This window comes from Rhamphochromis sp. 'chilingali' (assembly GCF_963969265.1).
Source record: "Rhamphochromis sp. 'chilingali' genome assembly, chromosome: 8".
NCBI classification, from domain to species: Eukaryota; Metazoa; Chordata; class Actinopteri; order Cichliformes; family Cichlidae; genus Rhamphochromis; species Rhamphochromis sp. 'chilingali'.
In genome coordinates this window covers 13,654,117-13,680,728 of record NC_137935.1, presented here as the reverse complement: position 1 = coordinate 13,680,728, position 26,612 = coordinate 13,654,117, and the positions used below count along the sequence as shown (strand labels likewise).

The following is a 26,612-nucleotide window of genomic DNA, read 5'->3' as shown; positions in this document are numbered from 1 at the left end:
GAATTGCTGATGGAAATGAGGAAGAAATGGGTTACTATGAGGGCTGCGGGGAAGGTGACAGACGGTCAGAGATCACACAGGTATTTTATTCTCCACAGTTTTTTTTTTATATATAATTTCCATCTTTCCGTGCACACTCCGTCTTTCCTTCCGCTCCTTCCATTTAAGAGCAACTGCCTTTCAGAAGTCGCTTGTTACGTGCCCTTTCCAACAAATGCCTCATCCGCACACACCCAAACACATACACACCTTTACGTCTGCGATTTGCAACGTGCCATTTTCCATCAAGGTCAGTCGAGGTGTATTTCCCTGAAGTCTCTCTCCGTCCTTCTCCCATGAAATCTCGACTGATGTACCTCCATTTACACGGCAATAGAGCTGTGCCGTTGCACCCCGAGATACGGTCTGATTGGCTGGGCCTTGGCGAATGATTGGCGGGATACGACCTGAAGGACCTGCCAGTTTGAGTGAAGAAGAGGCGGAGTATTATGTTAGGGGTGATATCCTTGTTCCAATTAGATCACAGTGCAGAAAAGTCAAGATGGACAGATAACATTAGGAAGGCATATAAAAGGTCTGCAGGAAGGACGGCTTTATAAAGTCGCCAGCAGCTGGAGAGCAAAGGGTAAAAATACTTAAGATGCTTAGTAAGCAGAAAACAATAGGCTGTATAAGGAGTAAAAGAAAGCTTAAATCTGGTGCTTACAAGCTGCCTGTGGGAAAACATTAAGCCTTCAATTCATTGCTCATCCAGCATGGGGTCTCTAACTGCGCACTGTCTCTGTCTGCATGAGCCTCATTGTTGTGCACCTACTAAGTAATTAATATGTTTTCCCCTCATTAGCTGATGGTGCAGAACAAAGAATCAACCCCTCAGGTTTAAAAGTAACTGTACCTATTGAGGTCTTACCTCCCTCCACCTCCAGCAGTGCCTTGGTCAGAACACTTCCTGCTACACTGATGGCCTGGCAGATATAAAAGCCCGAGTCCTCAGGGTGGACATCTGTGATGGTCAGCTCTCCATTCATGGAAACAGAGTAACGACCAGACTGGGAAGGCGGCTGGCCGGGGAACAACAACATCTAAACAGAAAAATGCATGCAGCAAAAAGTAAATCAATGTTTTTATTGTCAAATCATTTACCTCAGCTATTTGAGTAAGTTTATAGAAAAGGAAATAGGACTAGAACAATTTTAGTCGCAATTTCCTGCAGCTCAAATTGGCTATTTGAAATGGCTGGTTGTGTCTAAGGAAAACTTTAATGTGGACGCAAATAAAACTGAAAAACAAAGCCAAAGCGTCATATTTAAAAGGCTATGTTCAGCCGCAATCACAAATTCCCAGAAATCCACTCATCAAAAGCATATGTTTTATTTTTAGATCAGTCTGTGGAAGCTTCATTCTTTCTCTTTGAGTCATGCACAAAAGCATGTACTGCAGTTCAGATTTTTCTTTTGCCAATGTTCTTCTCATACACTCCAGGACAACCTCACTAACATTGCCAAAAAAGTAAAAAAAAAACCACACACACACTGAGATCCCACTCCTCACCCTGTGCACCACATTCAGGCTTGGACACATCAGGACTTATATCGCTCCACGTTTTAGATTTTGGAGAACTCTAAAAATAGCAGCACATTTGAAAGTGTCCCAGAGGTGCTGATGGAGGTGACCTTGAAGTGGAGCACTGGCCACATTTAAGTCAGGTAAGATTTAAGAGCTTCACCTTCCCATGGTCACCAAGTGTTTGCTCATAGGGGGGGTCATCGGATTGTTGGTGTTTTCTCTGTATTATTATAAGTCCTTTTTTTTTTACAATATAAAGTGCCTCGAAGCCACTGTTGTTGTGAATTAACGGAATCAAATTGAATTCAAAATGAATTTATGATCCCACCTTAAACGAATAACTCATGGACTCAAGTCCCTGAAAAATATTACAGATATTCATGTGCAGCTCCAGATTAGTTATTATTATTTGGTGATCCTGTAACTTCTCATGCAACACCACCATAAGATCAAAATGAAATTTGTCGCCGTGCCTAATGAATAAAAACCTGCAAAGCTAATGACATTCCCATCAGTCTCAGCTCTGCTTGTACTTTTACTGCTAATTAGTACGTCTTCCATTAATTACATCCTCCCAGAGATGAGCTGTGGATCCTTACTTTTAGTTGATGAATTGTGTAAAGAATTAATAAATCATTAAAGTAAAACTGTTGTCAAATTAGTTTTGACACATTATTTTACATGTTTTCACCCGAATCCGGGGCTCAAACTATTAACTTCTAATGATAATCTCACATTTGAAAAAAGAAAAAACCCTGAAAGACTCTGGTTGTTGTGTTGTTTTTTTGGGGGGGATGATGCCTGTGAAACTGACATTTTATAGCTATCCCATCTTGTTTTCCTGTAAGTGAGATGGATGGGAACAAGGGGGAGGGATGCATCAATCCATTCAGCCATCCATTTCATTTCCTCTAAGAGGCTTAGACTCCAGTGGAGGGACCGAGGTTATAAGGCTACAGATAATCCCACATATACAGCAAAAAGCCCTACAAACAGCCAAGCAAGGCATCAACCTATCCTGCCGACTGAAGCTTATTCACAAAATCAGTAGCTCAACTTCCTGTTTGCTCTGTGGAACCTTTCCGAAAACACCTGAAGCTTCTCCTCCACTCCTGAGTCAGTGAACCCAGCTGCCATTAAGCAACATGGCATTTGTGGTCAGGAATAATGTGGAAGGAGGGCAGCATTCGTCTGCAATCCTGGCCTGAAGAAGCAATTTCCACACCTGGTGTGCTTCCTGGAAGCCCTCTTTCAGTCTCTTCTACTTTCTCTTCCCTCTCCTGTCGACTCACCCAAAACCAGAGTGGCACGCAAACAGGAGAAAGATTTCTCGCCAACGCAATGTCTTCCAACACTTTGTCTCTGCGCATATCTCTGAGCCAAATGCAAATGTGCTGCATTATCTCGCTCGCCTCTCGCTTATTTCGCCTGGAAAAATGTGTCTTGATCAATGTGGGCAACTCTAAAAAAGAGGTGTCAGAAAAAGTAAGATTAAATCAGACAAAAAAACCTGCTCACATTGTGGTGAGTCGTTCTCGCCTTTTAAACAAAGAAGGTGTGAAACTCTTGACTATTGATGTGATAAAGAATACTTGAAGTAAAGTTTACAAAGAATGCGCCAAGTGCTCATGAAGAGCAAGCCCGGGCTTGTTAGGGGAGCAAATGTATTTATATTCACTCATTTGGTGTCCTGGATGTCTCTGCTGCTGCAGTATTTAGCATTAGAGAGCGCCTTGTGCTTTGCTCCAGCCTCTTACCTGGCTGCCCTCTTTCTGCCAGAAGATGGCAGGTGGAGGGTTTCCCGTGGTGCCACATTGGAAGGTGATGCTCCTCCCCTGGGTGGCAATCTGGTCTCGGGGCTTTGTAGCAATCTGAGGTGGTACTGGAAGAGAAGGAGGAGTGTGACCACCCATTAAAAGTCATACTTGTGCATGAAATGGCCTGCTTTATGAACGCTCCCTTTCTGCTGAAAAGCCAACCCAATTTTCTCCTCTATAATTTATCAGTGGGAAAGTGTTCATTTAATTTGAATGGGAAGGAACCATTCTGAATCCAATATGGCAAACCATTTTAAAGACGCCAACACTATAGCAACAATATTTCTTTACTTCCCCCTTAGGAATGCAAACACAGTAAAATGGTAGTTTCTTACTCTTTGTGCCATCCATAAGGGCGCATACTTGCTGATTCGCTGTATTCGGCACATTATTTTCACAGCAGCAAACAAACTGCTTCTAAGCAGTTGTAGCTGCTTGAACCAGTTTTAAATATATATTCGATTTGGAAGCCAGGATGAGAAACTGCCAAAGAGGAACTCTCTGAAGACCTAAGTTGCTTAATGAAGCAGGAAGGAAGCAAACAGTTGCCAAGTAAATGTAGTGAAGTAAAATAAAGTAATATAATAAAGTGGATCTATAAAACGTAATGATATTGAAATACTGAACGTCTCTCGGTTTAGTTATTTTCCAAAACCGCTGTTAACCCCGAGCTGGATCGATAAAGCGCTCGTTAGCTGTTAACGAGTGAGATTTAAGAGTCTTTTCTTTGACCTTCTGAGTTTTTTGATCTGTTGCTACATACTCATCATTATCACCCTCTCGTCCTTAATGAGAAAAATCACCTCCATGTCCTCTTAAAGAGAAAAATGGGGGGCGGGGGGGGGGGGGATGAAAGAAAATCATGGCAGCAAAAGCCAGCGTCATTCTGATGACATTTACTGAGTTATTTTGGGAAAGGTCTGAGAAGAGCTGCCAATTTCCAGCTTGGGTCAGATCACCATGTTATCCACATCATCACATCCTCTGTAGATTTACACTGACCACTGCATTCTGCCCCCGCCTGAATAATTGGCTCTCACTTCCCACCAAATGGGAAGCTTCTCTAGCCTGGATGCATCCTCTCTACAAATCTCTGCATAGTGCATATGGTGCATATGTAGCTGCACACACAAACACACACACACACACTTGTATTAGGGCGCACAAATGCATATTTGGCTCAATACACAAGACAACTGAGTCATCTGTGTCGTGTCTTAATATTCTCACCGAGAGCATTTTCCCAGCCGCAGAACATCTTTTATCATTATAGTGTTGTGATGATCTTTCTGTGAAGTTTTTTTTCTCTTTCTTCAGATGTTATAATGTCTTTCAGCAGATCTGATGCGTTAGTCACATATAGCACAAGATTGCTCTCATTTATTTCATATTCACTTTGGCGCTACTTGTGGCTGTTTTTTATCATGGAGTCTTAAAGTGACTCTAAACCATTTTAAAGATTTTATGTAGATTTTGAATAAGATTTGCAATGTATATCAGTTTAATTCTGTAAGTCCTGTTTTAGTTAGAAGTCTAGCAGCTGGTGCAAAGTAGTCCGTCTGGGAGAAAGGATATTGGGAATATGAGCTCTTGGCTTTATGTCCCAATTAGAGATTTAACTGTGTGTTACTGTTGTCTAGCTGAAACATGATAGTTCAACTGGTTTAAATCTATTTTTAAATCTCCAGCACTGTGTTGCCAGCCAGCTTGTTGGTGCAAAAATTCTATTTTATGCCTGTCAGTCTTTGCTATCTTTGCCATTTTTCCTAAATTCACATAAAGACATGACAAGACGTAATGTGTTTTTGCAGCAGGTTGCAAGCAGCAAAGTGCCTAAAGATACTATTTAAAATCGGTTCTTCAAAATCTCTGTGCAGACATGTTGTTGGTTTCCTTGAGTTTGATGTCTTTTTCTGCACTTAAATGATTCATAGGTCAGTGTTAAGGTGCTTCTTTCTTGGTCAGTTCCAAGGACTGGGCTGAAAATGATTGAAAAATCAACCAGTGTCCAAAGAAAACCCTTGAATGACCTTCAGAAAGCCTGGAGAACTGATGCACAAGACCACTTTCAAAATATTACAGGAAAATCTGGCTCTTTCAAAGCTAAATATAAAGACATGAAGGGTACCTTTTGCAAGTACTGTGTGTCCTTTACTGGGGTTTTATAAAGCAGAAATAAGAAGGTGAGTTTGATCTGGACCTGATTTATTGAGAAAATAAGCCTAATGATGTCATATTGATGCCATCAGTCTTATCTTGACTAAAGGCCAAAATTAGAAGCTTACACAAAAAAACAAATTCATAAAAAAGTTGGAGTTTGAGGAGTATTGTGGGAAATGTAGGCAACACTGTTTTTGAAACTTGACCCAAATTAGGCGCTTGACAAAAGCACAATAAATATCAAGGTAATTGTGATCTTGATGGTCAAAAGCTTGATGCACCTCCACCAAACATATTGCTAGTACTAAGTCTAATGATAGAATATTAGTTTAAGTGCTCTGTAATAATGGATGAGGTCAAATACGTTGTTATTTCAGCCTCAGTTTAGTTGTAATTAAAAGCCTTTCAGCTGCATTTTGAACTCCTCCAGCTGCAAAAGAGAGAAGGATTTAGAAACTATGGTGCTACACTCTTCTCAACACAGCAGATGTGTGTTTGATAGGAGTCCTTAATCTGCTGTACATTAAGTCACTGTGTCTGGGGCTTACTTAATGCCTGACTGCAGCAACAGGCATGTTGTCAACATGTCAGTACCTAATGGAGGAACTCATTTACACCATTAGGCATTTATAGTTGCTTTTAAAAACCATTAAGAACGTCATACAGAAAATATTTTTTTCTAGACAAATGAGCAACATAAATGCCCTTCTGTGGAGAAGAATTAGATGGAAAGTGAACTCACAGAGCCGGCCGACCGGAATGATGATAGAGTTTGAAACGGAGAGAGATGGAGAATTAATGAGATGGATGAAACGCTGAGCAACTAAACGGAAAGTATAGCATGTAAAAGCACAAAGAAACAAAACAGAAAAGTGTGAACAGAAAACCGCTTGGTTCGGATTTCATTTACACTGAAAAAGGCATTAGCGGATAAAGTCGTCTGAGACTATTTAAACCAAGACACCGAGTGAGTGAAAAGGACGAGGAGGGAGGAGGGAGATAAAGAGACAGGAAGAGAGGAGGTGGGGGAGTCATGTCTTATTAATATTGAGACTGCTCTCTGGCAGTGAGTTAACCCACACATCTACCAAACATCTGTCAAATGGCGTAATCCATACGGTTTAGCATAAGCTCCTGGCAGCACCGCTGGACAGGGACTGATATAACACAGTGAGCGTTGGACATCAAGTGGGAACAGGCTTTGCATGATGCAGCTGCCATGTGACTCTACCTTATACGTGAAAATGGCCCTGAATTGAGAGCTTTTTTATGCATGTCTAAGTGTGTGAGTGTGTATATGTGTGTGTGTGAGTTTGTATACAATATGCATGATGTGCTTCTCACCGTGCACCTGCAGCATGGCTGAAGCCTCCGTCTTGCCCACACTGTTCTCTGATGTGCAGGTATACATCCCTTCATCCTGCTCTTTCACGCGGAACAAACGGAGGTTGTTGCCGTTGCGGATTTCAAACCTGTGAATAAAAAGCGAGTTAATGAAAGATCTGGCGGATGCATAGCAAAATAAATAAATAAGTAACCATAATAATCTCCACAAAGTGAAAAATTCTGCCAGTGGTTTGGGGTAATGGAATTTCTTGTCCTTAGAAGGATTTCTTTGCTATCAGGTGGCATTATCTTGAAACCGGTGGAACAATGTGTCTTATCTGCTTTAGATATTGTCACAGGCTCCAGGAAAATGACTGAAACTGATGAAAATCAATTAGAAAGAAATGAGATTACCTCAACACATCGAAGGATTTTTCACTTGGTTTTGTACGGGCAGTAGATTAAATATAAAGACAGAGCAGAATTATTTATATTATGTACAGTGTAGCTCTCTTTGTCTACGCAAGGCGTACAATTACTGAAACACAAAGAGTAAAATCTGCTTAAATTCCATTTATTTCATGGATCAGTGAGCAACCAAAGGAAGACATGAAATGGAAAAAGATGAAAGACAGAAAGGCTCTTTGCAAACATGAAACAACAATCTTCATCATCCTGTTGCCAAGTGGACAAATAAACTCTTACACCGCAGTCACCGTGACTTTGCTTTTTGTGCAGGTTTTGCCAAAATTGTTCAGGACATACATTTAAGCATTTGGTCTCCCATTAATGGATAATACAGTATATGGACACGTTTAATGAGACGTATATGAGTAGCATTTTAAAATGTCTCTATAAAGACTCTTACACCAGGCTTATGCAGGGATCACCAAGTTTAAAGTAAGACTTCCCAATTCACAGAAAAATCACAGACCTGTCATACTTAATATGAATATTTATTCATTTATGAAATATTACCGACTATCACATTTTGCTACAATCCCCAGTGTGTGCAGGTCATGTTCAATATAAGAATATAATAATTAATAAATCAAGGGCCATATGTTTGACACAGTTTTGTGAAACTGTTGGAAAATAGTCAAAGCCAGTTAGCTTTCCCCCATTTCCAGTAACACATCCCTTTAGTGGCTGCTATCACAAGCTTCAAATTAAGCTGTAATCTGTAAAAGACTCTAACACCAGCAGCCATTGTGGAGCAGGACTGCATTAACTCACTAAATTGAAAATAAGTAAGTAAAATTATATCTACATAAAATGTGAAAATTCTTCATGTGAAGTTCATATCTCTGCTGTTTAAGTCATTAAGCTGTTAAGTTTCAAAATAATAGAATTATTTATCAGTTTTGGCTAAAAATGATTATTATAGCGCCATTACCATAAGAAAGCATGAAACTTCTCTCCATTAAATTCTTGCAGTCTTTTCATTTTTTATGAAGTTTTGAAACAAGATGTGACTAAAGTACAGACTTTCATCACTAATTCAAGGCGTTTAACACAAACTGATCAAGAATTAAAACTGGTTTTTACACAAAATCCACTTTTTTCAGAGGCTCAGAATTAATGTGACAAACTAAAGTCTAGATTTCATGGTCACCGCCAAACGCTGTGTTTCCTCCCTTAAGATGCTCTGCCAGGCCTTTCCTGCAGCCGCCTACACTCGCTGCTTGTTTGTGGGTCTTTCTGCCTTTGTTTCTGTCTTCAGTAACTGAAAAGCACGCTGTGTTGGATTGGGATCAAATGGCTGACTTAGCCATTGAACATTATCCCATTTCTTTGGCTTGAGAACCTCTTGGGCTGTTTTTGTAGTATGCTTTAGACTAGTATTCATTTGTACTGTGAAGTGCGGCCCAACCAGTTTTGCAGCATTTGGCTGAATCTGAGCAGAAAGTATATCTCTGTACACGTAAGAATTCATCCTGCTACTTCTAGCAGCGCTCACATCATCAGTAAACATTAGTGATGTTTCCACTGGCAGGTATACGGGCCTATGCCTTAACACTGCCTCCACCATGTTTGACAGATGATGTGGTACGCTGGATCAGACCGCCAAAGTATGCTTCTTCATACTTTTCTCGTCCGGTCATTCTGATACATCTCGGCTTCATTTGTCCAAATAATTTTTTCAGAGTCTAATCTGGCCTTGCTGCTCTTCCTGTTGAGTGTAACCAGTGGTTTATTGTTCTCTGTATTTCCATTCACAAAGGCATCTCATTGCAAACTTGACATGGACAGTCTACCTTTTGATTTAGTTGGATTTTCAGGGAAGTAATTTTTCAGTTCCATCTGTGGTCTTTCAGTCCATTTAGTATTTCTAAGGTGGCCAGTTTTTTTTAAAGAATGTAGCAGAATGTTGATCTGGCCACTGCTAAAGTTTTTGCTGTCTCTCTTATTCTGATTTATTTGGTTTTTTTAAACTTTGCCTTCCTTCACTTGGATACACATCTCTTTGGCTCTCATGATGATAGTTCCAGTGAAAAGATACCAAATGCAATATCATTACTTGGAATCAATTCCAGGACTTTTAACTGCTTAATTTTTGATGGTATAACAACAGAGCCAGCCTCATGTGGCCATGGAAATGCTTGTCAGTAAATGATCCAGCCTCTGAAAACTGGAGAAGTTTTAATTCCTAAACACTTAATTCAGTACTTTTGTCAATCCTGTTGAATCAAAGCTGAAAACCTGCAGTTCAATCACAGCTTGATAGTTTGATTTAAAAGCCACTGTGGTGGTGTGCAGATATAGTTACAAAAATTGCAATTGTCCAAATAGTCATGTATTTAGTCTAGATAGATAGATAGATAGATAGATAGATAGATAGATAGATAGATAGATAGATAGATAGATAGATAGATAGATAGATAGATAGATAGATAGATAGATAGATAGATTAAAAAAAGAGTGATTAAAAACAAAATTGCTAAAGAGAGTAAAAGTAGGAATGACTTGTAAGAGAGAGGTGTTCATAAATAATATGAACACTATAAATCTGAGAAAACAGCTGCATGAAGACATAATACAAAAATCTGTTTGGGATCTTATGCCTGACTGGTGTGATCACCTGTCACAAAATGAACGGTGTTATACGGTTTTATAGAGAACGGTAGGAATGATTTCTCGATGTGTTCATTATGGCTGCGAGGTGGAATCAGTCTGAGGGAGAAGGCGCGCTGCTGCCTCAGAAGTGCGATGTGATGCGGGTGTGATATGTAACAGAAAGACATGAGTTAATAAACAGCTCCTGCACATATTTACGTTTTCTGGGGCACGTGTGTTAACACAAGAGTGCTCTCAGGCTGTGTGTGCATCAACAGTCTGTCTCTCTATTTGTCTGCGGTCATGCCCATCAGCTCACCTCCCGCGGGGAAGCTCTCCTTCTTCTCGCCGCCATCGCACAGTAGGAGCAGGATCCCCGTGGACCTCACATAGAAAGTCAACAGTCTCTTCCTCCATGACCACCTGGTTAACAGGCCTTCGCACCAACACGGGGCGCTCTGCTAGACAACAGATGCCTTTAAACATGACCACTTTATGCTCTTCGAAGGACTGACTACGTAACTGTTTGAACCTCACCATACACCACCAGCTCTGCAGGATCACTGTCCCTCTCTCCAACCATGTTACTGCCCACGCAGACGTACATGCCTGCATCGCTCTTCCTGGTGTGAGAGATCATCAGTTTGCCACCACGCATCTGAAAAACACAATGGCACGTTTAGTTATGTTTGCACTGATGCAAAGATCATTAATCGCTCATATTCAAAACACTGTATGAGTCACTGTAGGTGTACGTGTATACGTTGCTGTGATGTTTATTTTCTACCTACATTCTTATGCTTGAGGTTCTCAGCACAGATTTACTTGAAATTAAGTTCAGTTTAAAGCTCCTGCTTGAGCTACTGACGTAAACAATATCTTTCATCCGCCTGTGACTTCTCACAGTTCCAAATCTATTTTTCAACAACCAGAGATTGTGTCCAGCTGTTGTTTTTACACATGAGAGGACAGAAGAAAAGCGACAGCAGAATCAGAGACACTTTACGCTCTGCAGCGTACGAAGGTGTCCGCATTAAATGATAGTCAACAGAAACTGTTGTCAGTCTGAATTGATATCTCTCCCACCTGTACAACAGAGTTTTTCTAGACCATTTGAGGGAATATTTATCAGTCCTGAGGAAAGAAAGACAAACCAGAATCTATCCACACAGGTCTTTGCTCACAGTTGTACACGTTAAAGTTTAAATTAATTTTGTTTGGTCATTTTCCTTTTTGAACACCTCTTTAACCTTAAAATTTCAACTTATTCCTACCCCAGGTACTCAAAGTCTACCTTTGCAGTCTGTAGTGACTCTGTAATAAATCACAGATGTTTATTGCTTTTTTAATTTTTTAAGTAAAATAATGAAAGACAGATTTTAATTAAGTGTGACTCAGTCAGAAGTGAAACTGTACCTTTGTGAACTATTTTCAGAGATGGATTCATACGCATTTGGAGCACTGCAAAGTACTCACATCACTAGAGAGTATGTGGGATTAACTCAAAATAAACTTCAGGGATCGTGTTCATTTCAAATGTAGGTCTCTATTGTATTTTTAATAGTTTTTGGCAACAATTGAGCCTCACAGCACAGACCAATAATATTTATCACACTTCATGTATAAAGGCTATGGCCATTATTAAGCACAGTTCGATGTTGGTTTTCATTGGATTTATATCCAGAATTATTGATCATGGATGTTAGGAATTGGAAACTACAGCAGGTCTATAATAAACGAATCAGTAAGAAAGTAACAAGGATCCGATCACTGTGCCTCTGGCTGCCACCTGATCCACAAAGTAGGGCTGGGCGATATGACCCAAAATTCATATCTCGATATTTTTTAGCTGGATGGCGATATAAGATATATATCTCGATATTTTTTTTAAGCCATAAAGTAAGAACAAAAAGAGTTCTTAGTCAAAGCTGTGTCCCAGATGTCACACAGGCACTTTTATTAACATACAGCACAGATGTACATGAAAAATTACTCAAAATTAAATTATGAGCATTCATTAAATAATAATGCTCCATAAATAAAAGAAAACAAGGTTGTTTTTGTGCTAAACAAAGAGCTCACAATTGTGCAGTCAAAATGTAAACTAAAAGACGCTGAGCGTAATAACAAAGACAGACAGATTTTACAGCTGCTCTGTTCCCAAGTTTTACTGTGTGACTGATAGCCTGGAGTTTGAAATCCGCTTCATAACCACGTCTCTTACAGGTGCCATTTATGGTCCTTATACACACACAATACGGTAATATTACGTTGATGCACAGTACGTATCACTCCGCGAAGCTCCTCGGTAGCCGTAATGCGCCGACAATCTATCAAGCGGTGCAGCTCCGTAGCTTACCAAAGTCGTACTCAAACATTTTTGACAGATTGCTGAACGCCGTGTACCACATAAAATCGGTTCGCGGCCACCAAGCACAACCAGAATTCATACATAAGGCGCGCTATCAACTTTTGAGAGAATGAAAGGATTTTAGGGTTAGCGCGGTTAGCTCGTTAGCGCGGTTAGCTCGTTAGCATGTTTAGCTCGTTAGCACGTTGACGCCGTCCAGCCCCACGCATGGGGCGATGCGCAGTAACTCGTTAACGGAGATTTGCCGTGTCCGTCTTGTCGCTGCCTGCACGTGAAGCGATGGGGTAGGAGGGGGAGTTGTCTTCAGTGAAGGCGAGGCGGAGTAACGTTGCGTAGAGACAAAAGTGGACGAAAGAGAGGCAAACTTGCGGCTCCACAAGTATAATTATAACGTAACATAGACTATATCGATATAAAGGATATTGTCACATCTTATATCTCGTATAAAAATATATCGATATGTTTTAAAAACTCGATATATCGCCCAGCTCTACCACAAAGCACCAAACTCCTATGACTCCTCCTTCAGCTGGTGGCCCACAGGACAGCCCACAGGTACGTCTTTCTTTCTCGTGGGTATACCAATCCCTCCTCCCCAATATTTAGGAGCTCTGTCATTTGGGAGAGGCTCAGGGTAGAGCCGCTACTCCTCCAAAAAGAGCCAGTTAAAGTGGTTTAGGCATCTGATTAGATGAGGTGGTTGAAGCGTGTCCTAAAGGGAGGAGACCCCGAGACAGGCTCAGGACATGCAGGAAAGATTGGATCTATTAGCTTTGAAGGCCACCTGAAATCCACCGCCTGGGGCACATGTTCAATCATCATAATTTTGAGATGTCCGCGCAGCCCCTCGTGATCACTGTCTGATGACAAAATCCAAAAAACAGACATCCATCTTCCTCTACCTCTTCTGCCAGGGAGGTTGGTATGATGTTTTTGGTTGTTTGTTTAGCAGGACAACTGAAAACATTCTGGAGTGAGATTTTTACCAGAGGTGAGACTGCATCCAACTTAAAACTGGTTAACCGTTTGAGGTCTGAGTCATCATTGGTGATGGGCAGAACTCTAACCCTAGGCACACAAGCTTAAAATTTTGTTTTCTTTAGTCACTCCCCAAAGTCTTTGCAATCAGAGAACAAAGAAAATCATCATTCTTACTTACACAGATCAAAAAATATTTACAAAAGAAAGTAAATTTTGGCTTTCTCCCAAATATATGGTTAGGTTTAGGTTACCAGCTATGACTACTTTGACCTCTGAGGTCTTGATTTTTGAGATGATCCAGAGATGTAAAGATTAATGCAGTGGAGTTTATCGGGTTTACAAATCGCTGTATTTTTCGCAAAAAATGAACGTTTTTTCTAATGATTGTTGAACTTACAGTGACGCGCTCATCTTTGGTGCTGACTCGGACGTTGTTGCGTTTCCAGGACACGGTGGGCTCGGGGTGACCTCGTGGAGGTACACACTCCAACACAGCAGGCTCACCGGCAGCTACCACCACGTCACTCGGGGCCTGCCGGAAATCATCTCTCAGGACTAAAAAGAAAACACAAAGAAATCTAATTAGCTTCAGAAGGCCCTGTATGAGTAATGTATTTAAAACAAAGACTGGAAATCAGACTCACAGATCAGCAAACAGGCACACAGCCATATAACCAGTATCAACAAATGAAGCACCAATTTGTCTTGGAAGTAATTAAGGCTGCTTTCTCCCAGGTGAACCATCTTTCTGCTGAGAGTTTTCTGAACACGTTTTTTTTTTTATAGAGAAAGTCAATTATTGTGTCTGCATGTGCCTGACTGCTTACATCCCCAGCATTGTCCTTGTTAGTCTGTGCTTGGTTTTAAAGCCTGCATCCTACTCTGATGTCTCTCCTGTCAGAACAGATGAATAATGCACATCTCTCATTCCAACATGGAGTAAACAAATAACAGCACATTCATAATTTAGCCCGTGTGCAGGGGAGAGAAAGAAGAAATAGTGCCTCTGAATCAACGAGAGGATTGTGTCTCTGATTCAAGAGCTATCTTACAAATCTTCAGCACATCTCTGAGTCAAGAGAAATCAGCACCGACCGAGCAAAGCCTTTCCGCTCGTGTCATTTCTAAAGTTTGAGCTCCCGCCACCCTGTGGATGACGACAGAACTTTGACACAGCGACCTCTGATATCTTCTAATCTTGTGCTGTGATTGACAGATGAAAGCCTCAGTGAGAGCTGCGAACTGAACACTCTCAAGAGACCTGCTGTACAATTGAACTGAATTGACAGGCTCGCATTTTCAATAGACACACTCCTACAGGATCCTTTCTGAACCAAAGTGTATTATTCCAGTATAATCAATCGGTCTGCTTTTACACGGTAATGAATATTTCATCGATCTTTCTGAGATGCAAAGATAAAAGATCTTGGGCTTTTCTGCCAATCTTCACTCAATGACTGCCTTTGTAACAGACCAAACACAAATCATTTAACACCTCTCTGCTGGCCAAGCGAGACATTTGGAAAGGTTTTTTTTTTTTTTTAAGTCTTTACAAGGCAAAACAAGTGTAAAAAAAAGAAATGTGAGTTCACTTGCTCCAATCAAGTGCTAAGAACTGATGTTCTCTGAATGTCTGCTGTGGCTGACTCATCAATGATAAGAGCCTTCTTCTGAATATCGGGCTATTTCTGGCTCTGCCCTGCACTTAGGGTTAGGGTTATTGATTTTGGCAAGTTTAGCCAACACTCCAGCAATGAAAGCCCAAATTTACCTTAGAGTAGGGGTGGCCAATTTTCCCAAATCATTTTCTCAAGGGGCCACATGAGAAACTGGCACTGCTGTGGAGGGCTGCACTAATAAGCTGAATTCAATGCTGCTCAATATTATTTGGTTCTATTTATAAACTGCTAGTCGATGTTACAATTAGGCCCCTTGGGAAAATTAATTACTCACCTCTGCCTTTGAGTCACAATTGATAAAAACTTGCTTATAGCTTTTTCAAAATAAGTGTCAACATCAGTGTTGGGCAAGTTACTTTGAAAAGGTAATTATAGTTACTAGTTACGTCTTCAAAAAATAACTGAGTTAGTAACTGAGTTACAATATTCTAAAAGTAATTAATTACTTGAAAAATAACTATTGCGTTACTTTAAAAAAAAAAAAACGTTTAACCCTCTGGGGTCCAGGGTATACTTGGCCATTTTTCACTACTTTTGATTTTCCCTCCACATTTTACCTTTAAAAACTATTTACTTTGCCCTGTTTGGTATCATTCTTTTCAGCACAACCTCACGTGTCTGAATTTACAGTTTTCATTTTGACACACTGTACTAACACAACTGATCTAAAATCAGACAAAAAACATAAAATCCGAGTAGAAAAGGTTATATTTTTACTGTAACAACCACAACCATGTTTAATGAATCATATTTCATAACTTTAAATACAAATATAAATTTTCAATTTTAAAATCATATGCATGTTTTGCAAACAAAGTTATTTGCATCCATTAACTTTTTACCCTTTTTAAAATAACCATTTCAAACTATTTACAGAACAATCAGCTGTTCTGCATTCAATAAGATGCCACACAAATTATTTGTGCCACTCCAAAAAATAATTTCTGTCCACTGTAAAGGAGAACATCACAGCCTGCAGGTCTGACAGCAGCAAAGTGTATCACTCCTCCTGTTTCTACCTGGAGACAGCAGTTGCCTCATTGTTCTGACACACAACACAAAACTATCTACAACACTACACACTAACAACACAAGACAACACATTAACTACACACTCCAAACACGCTAAACGTCACAAATCTCTCACATCTCAAAACACAATTTAAAAACTGGTATATATCACCTTGTTGCTTTGTCTTTAAGTGGTCATGTGACTGGCCGACTACTTTATTCTTCCTCAGTCAAACAGCAGCACTCATGCGACTGTTTTGCCCCCTTAGCTCCAGGTGTTGTGCTAGACAGTGATCGTGATTACCGTCCGCGGGAGCGCGCGCAGCAGCTTAAAGCTGTAGCGCCCAGATTACTTACAGCTACTTCCGTGCAACTGATATAAGATGCGGTTGAAAAACAGTAACGGACAGCATTTTCTTGTTACTAACTGTAACGATAGGAATAGTAATTAGTTAGATTACTCGTTACTGAAAAAAAGTAACGGCGTTACTGGTCAACCATCACTGGTCAACATACAGTTAAAGTTGAGTGTCGAGCACTGGTAGCATCATTGGTTATATTCATTAGGTTTAAAGTCTCCATTCATTAGGTGGTTGACATCCACGAGTAAACCACTGGTGGTTGTCAGGGGGGTCACACATCCTTAACTCTGATGCAATGGTAGAGGAAACACTAAGTAATAAGTTTGCCTGCTGCAAGTCAAGAGAACATAATATCCCAGTGGCCATCACTTGCATATCAGAGCTAATCTCTTGCTTTTTTAGAGGTTATTTCAAAAACCTTTGGTCATTTGTAAGTATTTGCAATCCCACTATTAGAATACTAAAACCCTCTTATCTCGGTTGAAAATATTTTGCCTCTTTGATTGTTAAATTAATACTTTTCAAGGTGTTTTTTTTTTTTCATTTGTTCAGAATTATAGCATAACACTTTTGCAATCTTTTTCTACTCCTGTTATTTTTTGCATGAGTGGCTCCATAGTAGTAGTAGTTCACACATTCACTTAACAAGCAAAAAGTCATTCAAGAATTCAAGAAGAAAAGACACAAATCCCTTTGGGGTTGTGTCATGAAGGGCAGCTAGTGTAAAGATCTGCCAAAACAAACTTGCAGAGCTAAAAGTTGCTTTTCTCTGTGTTTTTATAGATTGCTTCTGGTTTATTAACTTGCAGAATAAATATGTTTCAGTCTGGACCTAAAATAAGCATACCTTGCTATTCAACAGCTTCTTAACGAAATATCATTATGTGTGTTTTTAAAAAAGAAATTATATTAAAATATTAATTTCTTTAATCTGAAATGACTTGCAGCTTTTTTCACTTGTGTGAAAATTAAGATTGGCAGAACTTTAAATTTCCAATAAAACTGGTTTTCACTGTAAACTGTTGAGCTGCAGAAAGTGGTATATGGAAGCTAGTGGCGTCTTTAGTCACTGAGAATTGTGACATTTCTGTAAGCCACCTTAAATCGACTTGCACTTAGTTTATTCTCAGCCAATTACTCTGAGTACCTGACTAAATCTATGCAACATTAATTATCCACCAGCATGCCTGACAGGTCCGTGTTGACATGGTAGCCCTGGCCTTTTAATACAGCATCAATATTCAGATCCACTGGGCTTGAATAAAATCTCATTTGAAATCACTTTATCGCAGCTGTTTAAAGACGGAAAATCATTTCTCACTCTTGTTCAACAGGCACGATTGTCTTGGGGTAATCAGCAATAAATATTCAATACTTAGTCAAGTGCCAGACAGTCAATTCATTTACCTTCTCTGCCCATCTCTCTTTAACTCAGGCTGTATTGTAACTAAATTTCATTGAAAACAAAGAGGAAGTTTACCCTCTTTACCGACTGAAATCATTTTTTTCCCCCAATTTCTTTTTGTTTCATGCTACGAGATTTGAAGTGAGAAGTCTTTTGGAAATTAAGACTTCTGACCCCTTTGAAATCATCAAATTTCTCATTTACCATCAGTGATATACTAATTATTATTCACAGTCAATCAATGCGGTACAGAAGCTCTTTATGTATCCACGGACCAAAGATCTGCTACAAAGAAAAATACCCTCCACAAAATTCCCAACACAACATTTGGGAACTTCAGCAAAACCAAACACAAAGAAAGAAACACAATATTATATATAGACCAAAACTATCATATGTGTAGATACAATATATACATGGTGTTTAATATGAGGTATGTACAAGAAGAAGAAAGTGTGTACATTATTGTACTTTTATTGAGCCCCGTGGGGAAATTGCTCTCTGCATTTAACCCATTCACTCAGTGAAGCAGTGGGCAGCAGTGTGTAGGGACGGTACCTTGCTCAGGGGTACCTCAGGGTAGCTGTTAAGGGGAATCGAACCCCCGACCTTCCGATCATGGGGCGACCACTCTACCTACTGAGCTATCCCTGCCCTACAAGTTGGCTCTGTTGTCGCTCTTCATTCCTGGATGAGTGCAGCTTACGGCTGTGGATCATTGGTTGTGTCTGCCTCTTATTAGTGCACCAACCCAGCATCTTGGATAGGAAGCATATAGGGACTAGCTTTGCTCTTGATCCAGAAAGGTCTGCAGCACTCTGCCAGTGTGGCCTGGGCACAATATCCTGCTGCAGGGCATGGTCTGTGGCAGGTCGCGATCTAGTCATGATCATTATGTTTTTTAATTGTGCTGTTTGAATTTTTTTTCGTGTTCCTCAACATGAATTTCCCAATTATTTTGTGTCCCCTGAACATCAGTATAGTTTCATATGTACTCATTAAAAGGCAAAAAAAAGAGTCCACATTTAGTGGTTGGATGTTTGGTGGAGGAGTAAGCTCTGTTGGCTTTCATGCCTGTTACATAAGTTCAAGTCATACTTTTTTTTTAACAAATGTGCAGTTCGGTTAAGTTTAGCTGTTAAACGATTTGGTTAGATTTAGAAAAATACAATACGTTTTCACTTCGTTTAAAACTTTTTTTTCCCTTGCTGCCATGCAATCATCTCTCGGCTGCTTCTGGAAACCTGCTTCTGACACAAAACATGTTTCCTATTGAAATGCATTACTTATAAATTTGTGTTCAATTACATAAAAAGTTATTATTCATGTCCATGAAGCTGAAAAAAGGCACAACTTCAGGTTGGAGCACCTCACCTTGGTACCTCTGGTATTGCTAAGAGCAATCAGATCAAAGATGGTATTCTTTTTTCCCACTCCTATGTGGTATTGACAATGGTATCAAGTATTTTCTTTGGTATCAGCAACGACTTTGAAATACTGGCATCATGACAACCTTTGGTCTGAGTCTACTGCTTAAAAATGCAGTAAACTGAACAAATTCTGAGGCGTACGAGTGAGCTCATTTGTGTTCAATAAACAAATTACCAATCCCACCACTGACTAAAAGCAATCAGCGTGAATTGAAAACTACTCACAGAATATGTCTGGGTTTTCTAAGATATTAAAATGGATGGAGTACAACCAAAAACGATATTTCTTACAACAGTCTGTTCATCAAATAACCCTGAAGCTGCTCACTTGGCTGCATATTTGAAATGCTTTGCAGAGCTGAAGGGCTAATTGAAAGTGCTGCATTATTTTTAGACTTCAGTCTGCAAGGCCTGGTGAGATAGGAGCACTGAGGCCTTTGTTTCACTGCCACAGTGACTGAAGTGAAAAAGTTATGGGCAAGGAGCTAATCCCTGAACTGTACATATGCACGCACACACACACACAGACATGAGTTCGCACAGAAAGCCCATGCACGTACACACCTTTAGCATTTAAGTCCTAGAGTCCCCAGGCACAGTCTCACAGAAAGTGGGACATTTGAGGGTCGAAACGAATGCCAGAGAGCAGAATTTCTGCCATCATTACCCCCAAACACTACAACACAAGCTCCGAAATGTTCTTTGAAGTTCAAGTTAATGTGATCCTTCCTTGCTCTGACTTTAAAGGCTGCCATGCCAAACAGTTTCCCATGGATGTTTGTATGCAATGACGGTCCCACCACGAAATCGACAAACTTCTTCAGAAACACAGATGAACCGCATCTCCTGAGGGGCTGCTGTCCCTAATATAACTTCTCAGACATAATGCGACTGGGTCTAGCAAGCAATCTTCCAAACCAGGCCCCACACTCTCTCCTCTATCCATTCACACTGGGCTCAGACAAGCAGTGTGGTTACTGCAGGGCAGTTAAGAGTTGACCCTGCCTCTGCTCAGACAAATCCTCATATTCCCCAAGGCACTTTCTGTGAGCTTAGACAATACAAAAGCAGACCTAAATGACTTTTGGTGGTATATTCTTTTATGTGCTGAGTATTCCAGGAGCGCCCGTTCATTTCAACTACTTTAATATTTCAGGGATATACAGATTAAGAGACTTAATCTCCCCGAAAATATTCATCACTTGATTTTTAAGTGATATTATAGACTTGAGCAGATGAGAGCTAAACACTGCAGAAAGGCCATCTGTTAATGTTTTTTTGGAAACATGAACAATAGCGATTAATCATATGAAAATGCCTTTGTATTGCATATTGTATATGGATGACTAGCAGTCCATGGATTCTTTATACGCAGCGGCTGAAAAAAAGCAACACATGACGCGTGAGTGTGACAGACAGGAGAGTGGGGGGGGAATCTGCAGAGGTTTTGTGCAAAACATGAGGTGACAGCGAGTGTGGGAAGTAGACACAGTAGACAGCATTGGCCTTGACAGATGTGTGAACGCACAACTAGCTCTGTGTTTTCATGGCTGACAGGTAGGAGGGTGGACAGAAGGGTAAAAGGTCAGCAGCAAGCGCACATTTCGGAGAGTTGCAGACGACCCGCTGCTTGACTTCGATTGTTCTTTTATTCCGGAGAGCAGAAAAGCCGTTAGGGAGGTGGTCTAATCCCATTGCTGTGATACTGCCCTGTCATAGCTAATGGAGACTTTGCCTACAGCGAAGAGAGATTGCTTTAATCCACCCATTGTCTGATGGTGTTGATGGGTGATGAGAAGGCACTCCAGGGCAAACAGCCATTATGACAAAGACTTGGTCATGAATCCTTCCATTTTCCAAAAATGCAATGCTGTTTCAATTACAAATCGGCACTGAGTGAAGACATTTTTGCAATATTAGTAATCCCTGACAGGATTCATATAAATCATGCCAGTGGTTCATATTTGCACAACTGCATATTAAAATTTAGCCTGACTGATTTCATGCACCAAAAAACAAATATTCTATAAACTGTATTCATCAGAGATAATACCTGCACATTCTTTATGCTGAAAGGAAAACAGAAAGCAGGAGAAGCCAAGAAGCAAGATGCAAGCAGAACTTTGATTCCTTCATAATCCCTCATCAGGAGTAAGAGGAACATCTGGCTCTAAAGCCTTTTAAGCAAGTTTTATTTTTTTATTTGTCCTACTTTATTCTAATCCTGGCACACCATGTGACTTTCTCCTTGCCGAGACAGCCAGACATTCACATTCATGATTTCTAAATAGGCACAACTACTACTCCCCCCCCCCCCCCCCCCCCACCTTGTTTTTCTTTCTTTCTTTCTTTTTTAAGCAAAAAAAAGCTGCTTTGGAAGAATAAGGGAATGGATTTCAGTCCACTCCTACCGTCTCATTATTCTGGTTTTTCAACAGGCAGGCAAGGCAGCCGGTTACTGGCAGCACTACGGTGAAAAGAGACGGAAAAAAGGCAGAATTATGACTGCTGTTGGCATTTCGCAGCTGTGCACGTTCCTTACTACAAGGTACTCTGGAAGAGAGCAACAGCAGCTACACAAAAACCATAACTTCTGGACCACAGGTGCAAAAAATGCATAGTATAATATAAAAATAATTACTTAAACAGCAAATTTGCATCAAATAGGAATAGTCCTGAAGACAGAACTCTAAATTTTTAGATAATTTTAATGAATTATGGATAGATCTCATGGTTCAGTGAAGCCAGCAGTCATTTCTGCTACACTTTACATATTCATCTCTTTTGTGTGAATCAAGGCCACAACTTCTTCTTTTTTTTCCTTTTTTTTTTTTGCCTATCCCATTTGGTTCTTTAGCCGTCAGAATTGTTGTCTGAAGACCAACAAGGATACCCAATGGATTTACTTTGCCAAATGGATCATCACGGCCTTGCCGTATTGGTCCATTTGATCAACCTTTGTTGTTATTGTTTATTTTATTTTATTTTCAGTTGTTACAGACGGGACAGACATGACTGAGGGATAGGAAAGGGAGATTGAAAGATGAAGGAAAAGAAAAACAGAAGGGAAGAGGGACAGTGAGAAAGGGCACTTAAAAAGGGAAAGAGAAAAAAAATCTCCTGGATCACCTGTTGAGAGAAAAAGAAGAGAAAACAAGCAAAAAAACCAAAAAACAGAGAAACATACTAAACACAACACCATCACGTTAATCTAGCTAAGTGTAAATAGCAGTAAATACTAAATATTGAATGTTGTTGTGTAGCAAGCAGGACCGACAGCACATAATGTGCTTGGAAATAGCAGCCAATAAAGGTGTAGTTTATGTCTATGAACAGTGAACACCCGTGTGCACACCTGTGTGGATCAGAGCGCTTGTATTCAAAAGGTTTCCCCATGTAATGGTCTGCTAGAGGATGTAGGGAGCTATAGCCCTGTCCCCCAGGGCATGAAGCACACTGTTCCAAAAAATAGTACCGTAATGTCAAAGTATCTTACTGTATATTTTACAGTTTTGTACTGTCTTTCTAGAATATCATTAAATTTACATAAGTAGACTGTGATTTTACATGTCAATAACATAACATCAACATAACATAACATAACATTTTGTAAATATATTTTTTGTACATATGCATATTTAGATTGTTAAAATACATTCAGAAATGTATCATGATTTCACAAATATTTGTCCGTTATTTGAAAGATCGAACTGTTGAATTCAAATGTAATGCTATGGAAAAGTATATAACATGATTCCTATAAGCTTGTGTTACATCACATAAGTATTATTATCATTGCTATTTAGGGCGATTGTGGCTCAAGAGTTGGCAGTTCGAGCCCCGGCTCGGACACTCTCGGTATTGTGTCCGTGGTCAAGACTCTTCACCTACTGGTGATGGCCAGAAGGGCTGATGGTGCAATATGGCAGAAAAGGCAGAATCCCATGTAAAATTAGCGCAACAAACTCTATTTTCATTACTGAAAATAACCATATTTTCATGGGAAAGTTATTTTCTGTTATTTTACGGTAGTATTTTGGCGCCCCAGCTGCTGGAATATTACCGTTTTTTTAACAGTGCAGGCATGGAGGAGATCCAGCCTCCAGACATCCAGAGGCCCCAGAGCGTGAGAGCCCAAGGAGGACCACCGGAGGGGCATCCATGCCACCCTCCTGGAAAGAGCCCCAGATGAGGGGTCACCCAGTAGCCATGGAGCAGAAGCCAGAGGGGGCTGCAGTGGCGTGCCCGCCAGCTCTGCCAGCAGCCAGCTGTGCCAGAGTGAACCGAGCCGCAGGCCCAGAGGCCGGAGGCCCGAGGGCCACAACTTCAAGTGTTCTACTATAGAAACCTCTTTCTTAGAGTTTCTGTGGAAACATGAGCTCTGCAAAGAAAACCTGTTACAGCTTAAAATGGCTAGTAGCTAATGTGATCAGGCCTTTTTCTTCTACTGGAAAGTACTGCAACAACAACAATGGGGTAATGACCCCGAACAGTTTTCAAAAGGTGTCAAATTGAAAAGCTAAGTCTTTAATTGTATATCCAAACTTCGGTTTTAGTAGTTCTAGCAGGGAAATTATTTTAACATTTTAAGAGCACACCACTTATAGCTGATTCTCCAAATCATGTTGGAGTACATGCCTTCATTTCTGAGCCATCATTCACACGCTGCTTCTAAAATTAGAGGCTGAATAAGGACCAGAACACACGTCAGTGATGTACTAGGCTCAAAATCCATTATAATTCACAAGTTACTGCAACTAAATGTTACCTTGACCTTGAGCAATATTTTGGTGAATACCTATTAAGTGATCACTATGTGCAAGTTTGATTAGATTCTGACCAATGCTACAGGAGAAGTAGCAATTCTTATTAACTGTGGGTGGATGGAGCCTCGACCGGATGAGCTAAATATGGAGAAAAATCTTTTTACTGATCAACTGATCAAAATAGGATCGAGATTAAAATCCATTATCCTGTTGCATTTCCAGTTTACTCATTAGCAAAACAATGTTTAAACATTAAAACATACAACACTAGCATGCTTTAACTAAGTATTAACAGCTTAGTTATAGAAAGGTTTTTTAACAAATGAAAAACTGGAACAACGACACATTTATAAGGAGATTTCAGCCTCGGTTTCAGAACTGCTGCTGTTACACAATTGTTCGATAGATATTTGCTAGCATTAGTTTCTAACTGCTAGCATAGCCTGCTAAGATAGCTTCTTAGCACAGCTCACACAGAAACGTTTGTATCTCAGTGCAAATAGATTTCACTAATGTTGTTATGTTTTCCCCTCTAGTGGACATGTTTCAGTGCACTCTGTCTCTGTCCCATCAGTTGCAACCAGCTGCAGAATACTCATTTAGTCACGTGGTCACATGTCTGCAAAATCTCAATATGAAAGTAAAGCCTACATCATTTTTCAGTTAAATTGCCATCCTGTAGCAACTACTCAGTATTTGTTGAGGAATTTATGAATTTCTATTTCAAATTTGTACTCATAGTAGGGAATGTGAATAGATTATGTGCACCTTGGCATAAGCTACTTCCAGTGGGGAAACTCCTGTAGAGCGCTTCGTTTCAGGTGTGATATTCGCTCCTTGTTTACGGTCGGTTTTTCCAAAACAAATCAACCAAATGGATGAATCAAGCGGCGATTTACATTTCTCAAGATGTCTTGGGCATTTACCGAATATATCTGTAGATGATGTTCGTCGATGTGTCGATATTTTCCCCCGCCCCTCAGAACAAAAGAGAAAAAGGATTCAAATTTTATATTTCTCAGCGTTTGTATACAGTGGTCCCTCGTTTATCGCGGGTGTTATGTTCTAAAAATAACCAGCGATAGGTGAAATCCGCAAAGTAGCCAACTTTATTTTTTACAATTAGATGTTTTAAGACCGTAAAGTCCCTCACTACACACTTAATACACTTTTCTCAGACAGGCATGAACATTTTCACACTTTTCTCTCTTGTTTAAAACTCTAAAGTTCAAAACTTTGTAGAAAAATAAGTCCAGTATTATAGAATGAAACCAAAGATCAAACCCTGTTTTCAGTTCCAGAACACGGAATAGAGCAGCTGCGAGAGAATTCAACGTCAATGAATCATTAATGAATCAATGAATCAGCGATCGATGTAGCGATTCTGTACTGTACAGGAGAGACGGCACAGAGGAGATGGACAGTGGTCTGCAGCTGATCAGGACGCAGAACACAATGAGCTGTTAAAAAAAATGCTGTGTTAAGTGTGTTCTTGGCTAACTGATATCGACATAACGGGAGAAACATTTGACTGTTGTTCACCTGTAGATTGAATACTGAACATTTGCCTGTTTAAATCATAAGAACTGTCACTATACAGAGATGTGCTTCTGAATCTGGACAATGTGTCTTCTAATTTTTGTAACGCAATTCTGCTTATGTTGAGTGATGTGTAAGGACAAGAAAGACATTGTGGACAAAACAAGACACCCCCCATAATCTTTAGTGACAATATTGTAGTTAGTTAAATGGTCTGATTGTTCAAATCTGTATTTTCTTTGATTGTGGAAAAATAATGTGTGCCCCAGTCTCCAAAAATGACATAGTTCAGGAAGCGTAGTTATTCCTCCGTTACACCACAAGAGGGAGTATCCCCTAAAATGAGCAGCTCTAGCGGGAGTAAAGAAGCCAGCCACTACCCATAAGGCAGTGCGCCTATAAGCGTTGTGTGAGACTGCAAAAGTGTGTAACGTTGTGCTATGTCCATGTATATAATTGTAGGTAAGCAGATACAAGATGGTAAATAACTTAAAATGTATCTACAGATGAGTCCACGGGGTTGCAGAGAATGTGGGAAAGTTGGCCGTTAATCCCCACTATGTGTTATTAGTGTATAAGTTATTGGTAGCGATGTGAATTAGCCGTGATGCTAACGATTAGCAGCAGCTAGATCTGATTCATTAGTTTGTGCGGAAACCTCGTGGCACTTTTGTGGATTTATACCTGTACCGGGCTGTAATCACAGCAGATATAGACTGGTGGATCACACTATCTTTTGTTTATGTTTATTCCATTGTTACACTGTAAGAAATATTAGTTATTTGTAGTGATGGCCAAATGAAGCTTTCCGAAGCACTGAAGCTTGTATTGAAAAACGGTTCATTACTCGAAGCTTTTCAACACAGTCCTCTCCGGTGACATCTGGTGGTGAAAATTTTGAAGAGCAGCTTGAATCTGCAAAATAAAACGGACTGCTCAATTATCACTGCTCACTCAAGAGTGGAGTTCTCTCTGATATTGGGCCACCGTTCCGTTGCTTTGAACATGTAATTGGTTTTGTTTTCTCGATTGGGGGGCTGAAAAAAATGTAATGCGTATTTGCGTAATACATTTTGATCAATAAACTTTCCCTATTTAAACATGCACTATGGTGGCCTTTCTTTGCTCATAACTCCTTGATG

At 40.1% G+C, this 26,612-nt stretch overlaps 1 protein-coding gene across 3 annotated transcripts in view; it reads right to left on the bottom strand.

Annotated features, from left to right (window-relative positions):
• The window catches only part of LOC308401519 (roundabout homolog 2), a 79,191-nt gene that overhangs the window by 32,351 nt on the left and 20,228 nt on the right, over nt 1–26,612 (bottom strand). Inside the window, exons 1-8 of one of the 3 annotated variants that reach the window (XM_080889775.1) lie at nt 16,141–16,251; nt 13,676–13,833; nt 10,464–10,584; nt 10,246–10,387; nt 6,888–7,015; nt 3,324–3,448; nt 911–1,082; nt 250–455 (exon numbers count right to left, since the gene is read on the bottom strand). In XM_080889775.1, coding sequence (XP_080745901.1) covers nt 250–455; nt 911–1,082; nt 3,324–3,448; nt 6,888–7,015; nt 10,246–10,387; nt 10,464–10,584 — 894 coding nt within the window. In that variant the 5' untranslated portion in view covers nt 13,676–13,833; nt 16,141–16,251. Of the gene's footprint in view, nt 1–249; nt 456–910; nt 1,083–3,323; nt 3,449–6,887; nt 7,016–10,245; nt 10,388–10,463; nt 10,585–13,675; nt 13,834–16,140; nt 16,252–26,612 lie in introns of those variants that run through there. The other 2 variants (XM_080889773.1, XM_080889774.1) reach the window with 2 other exon arrangements.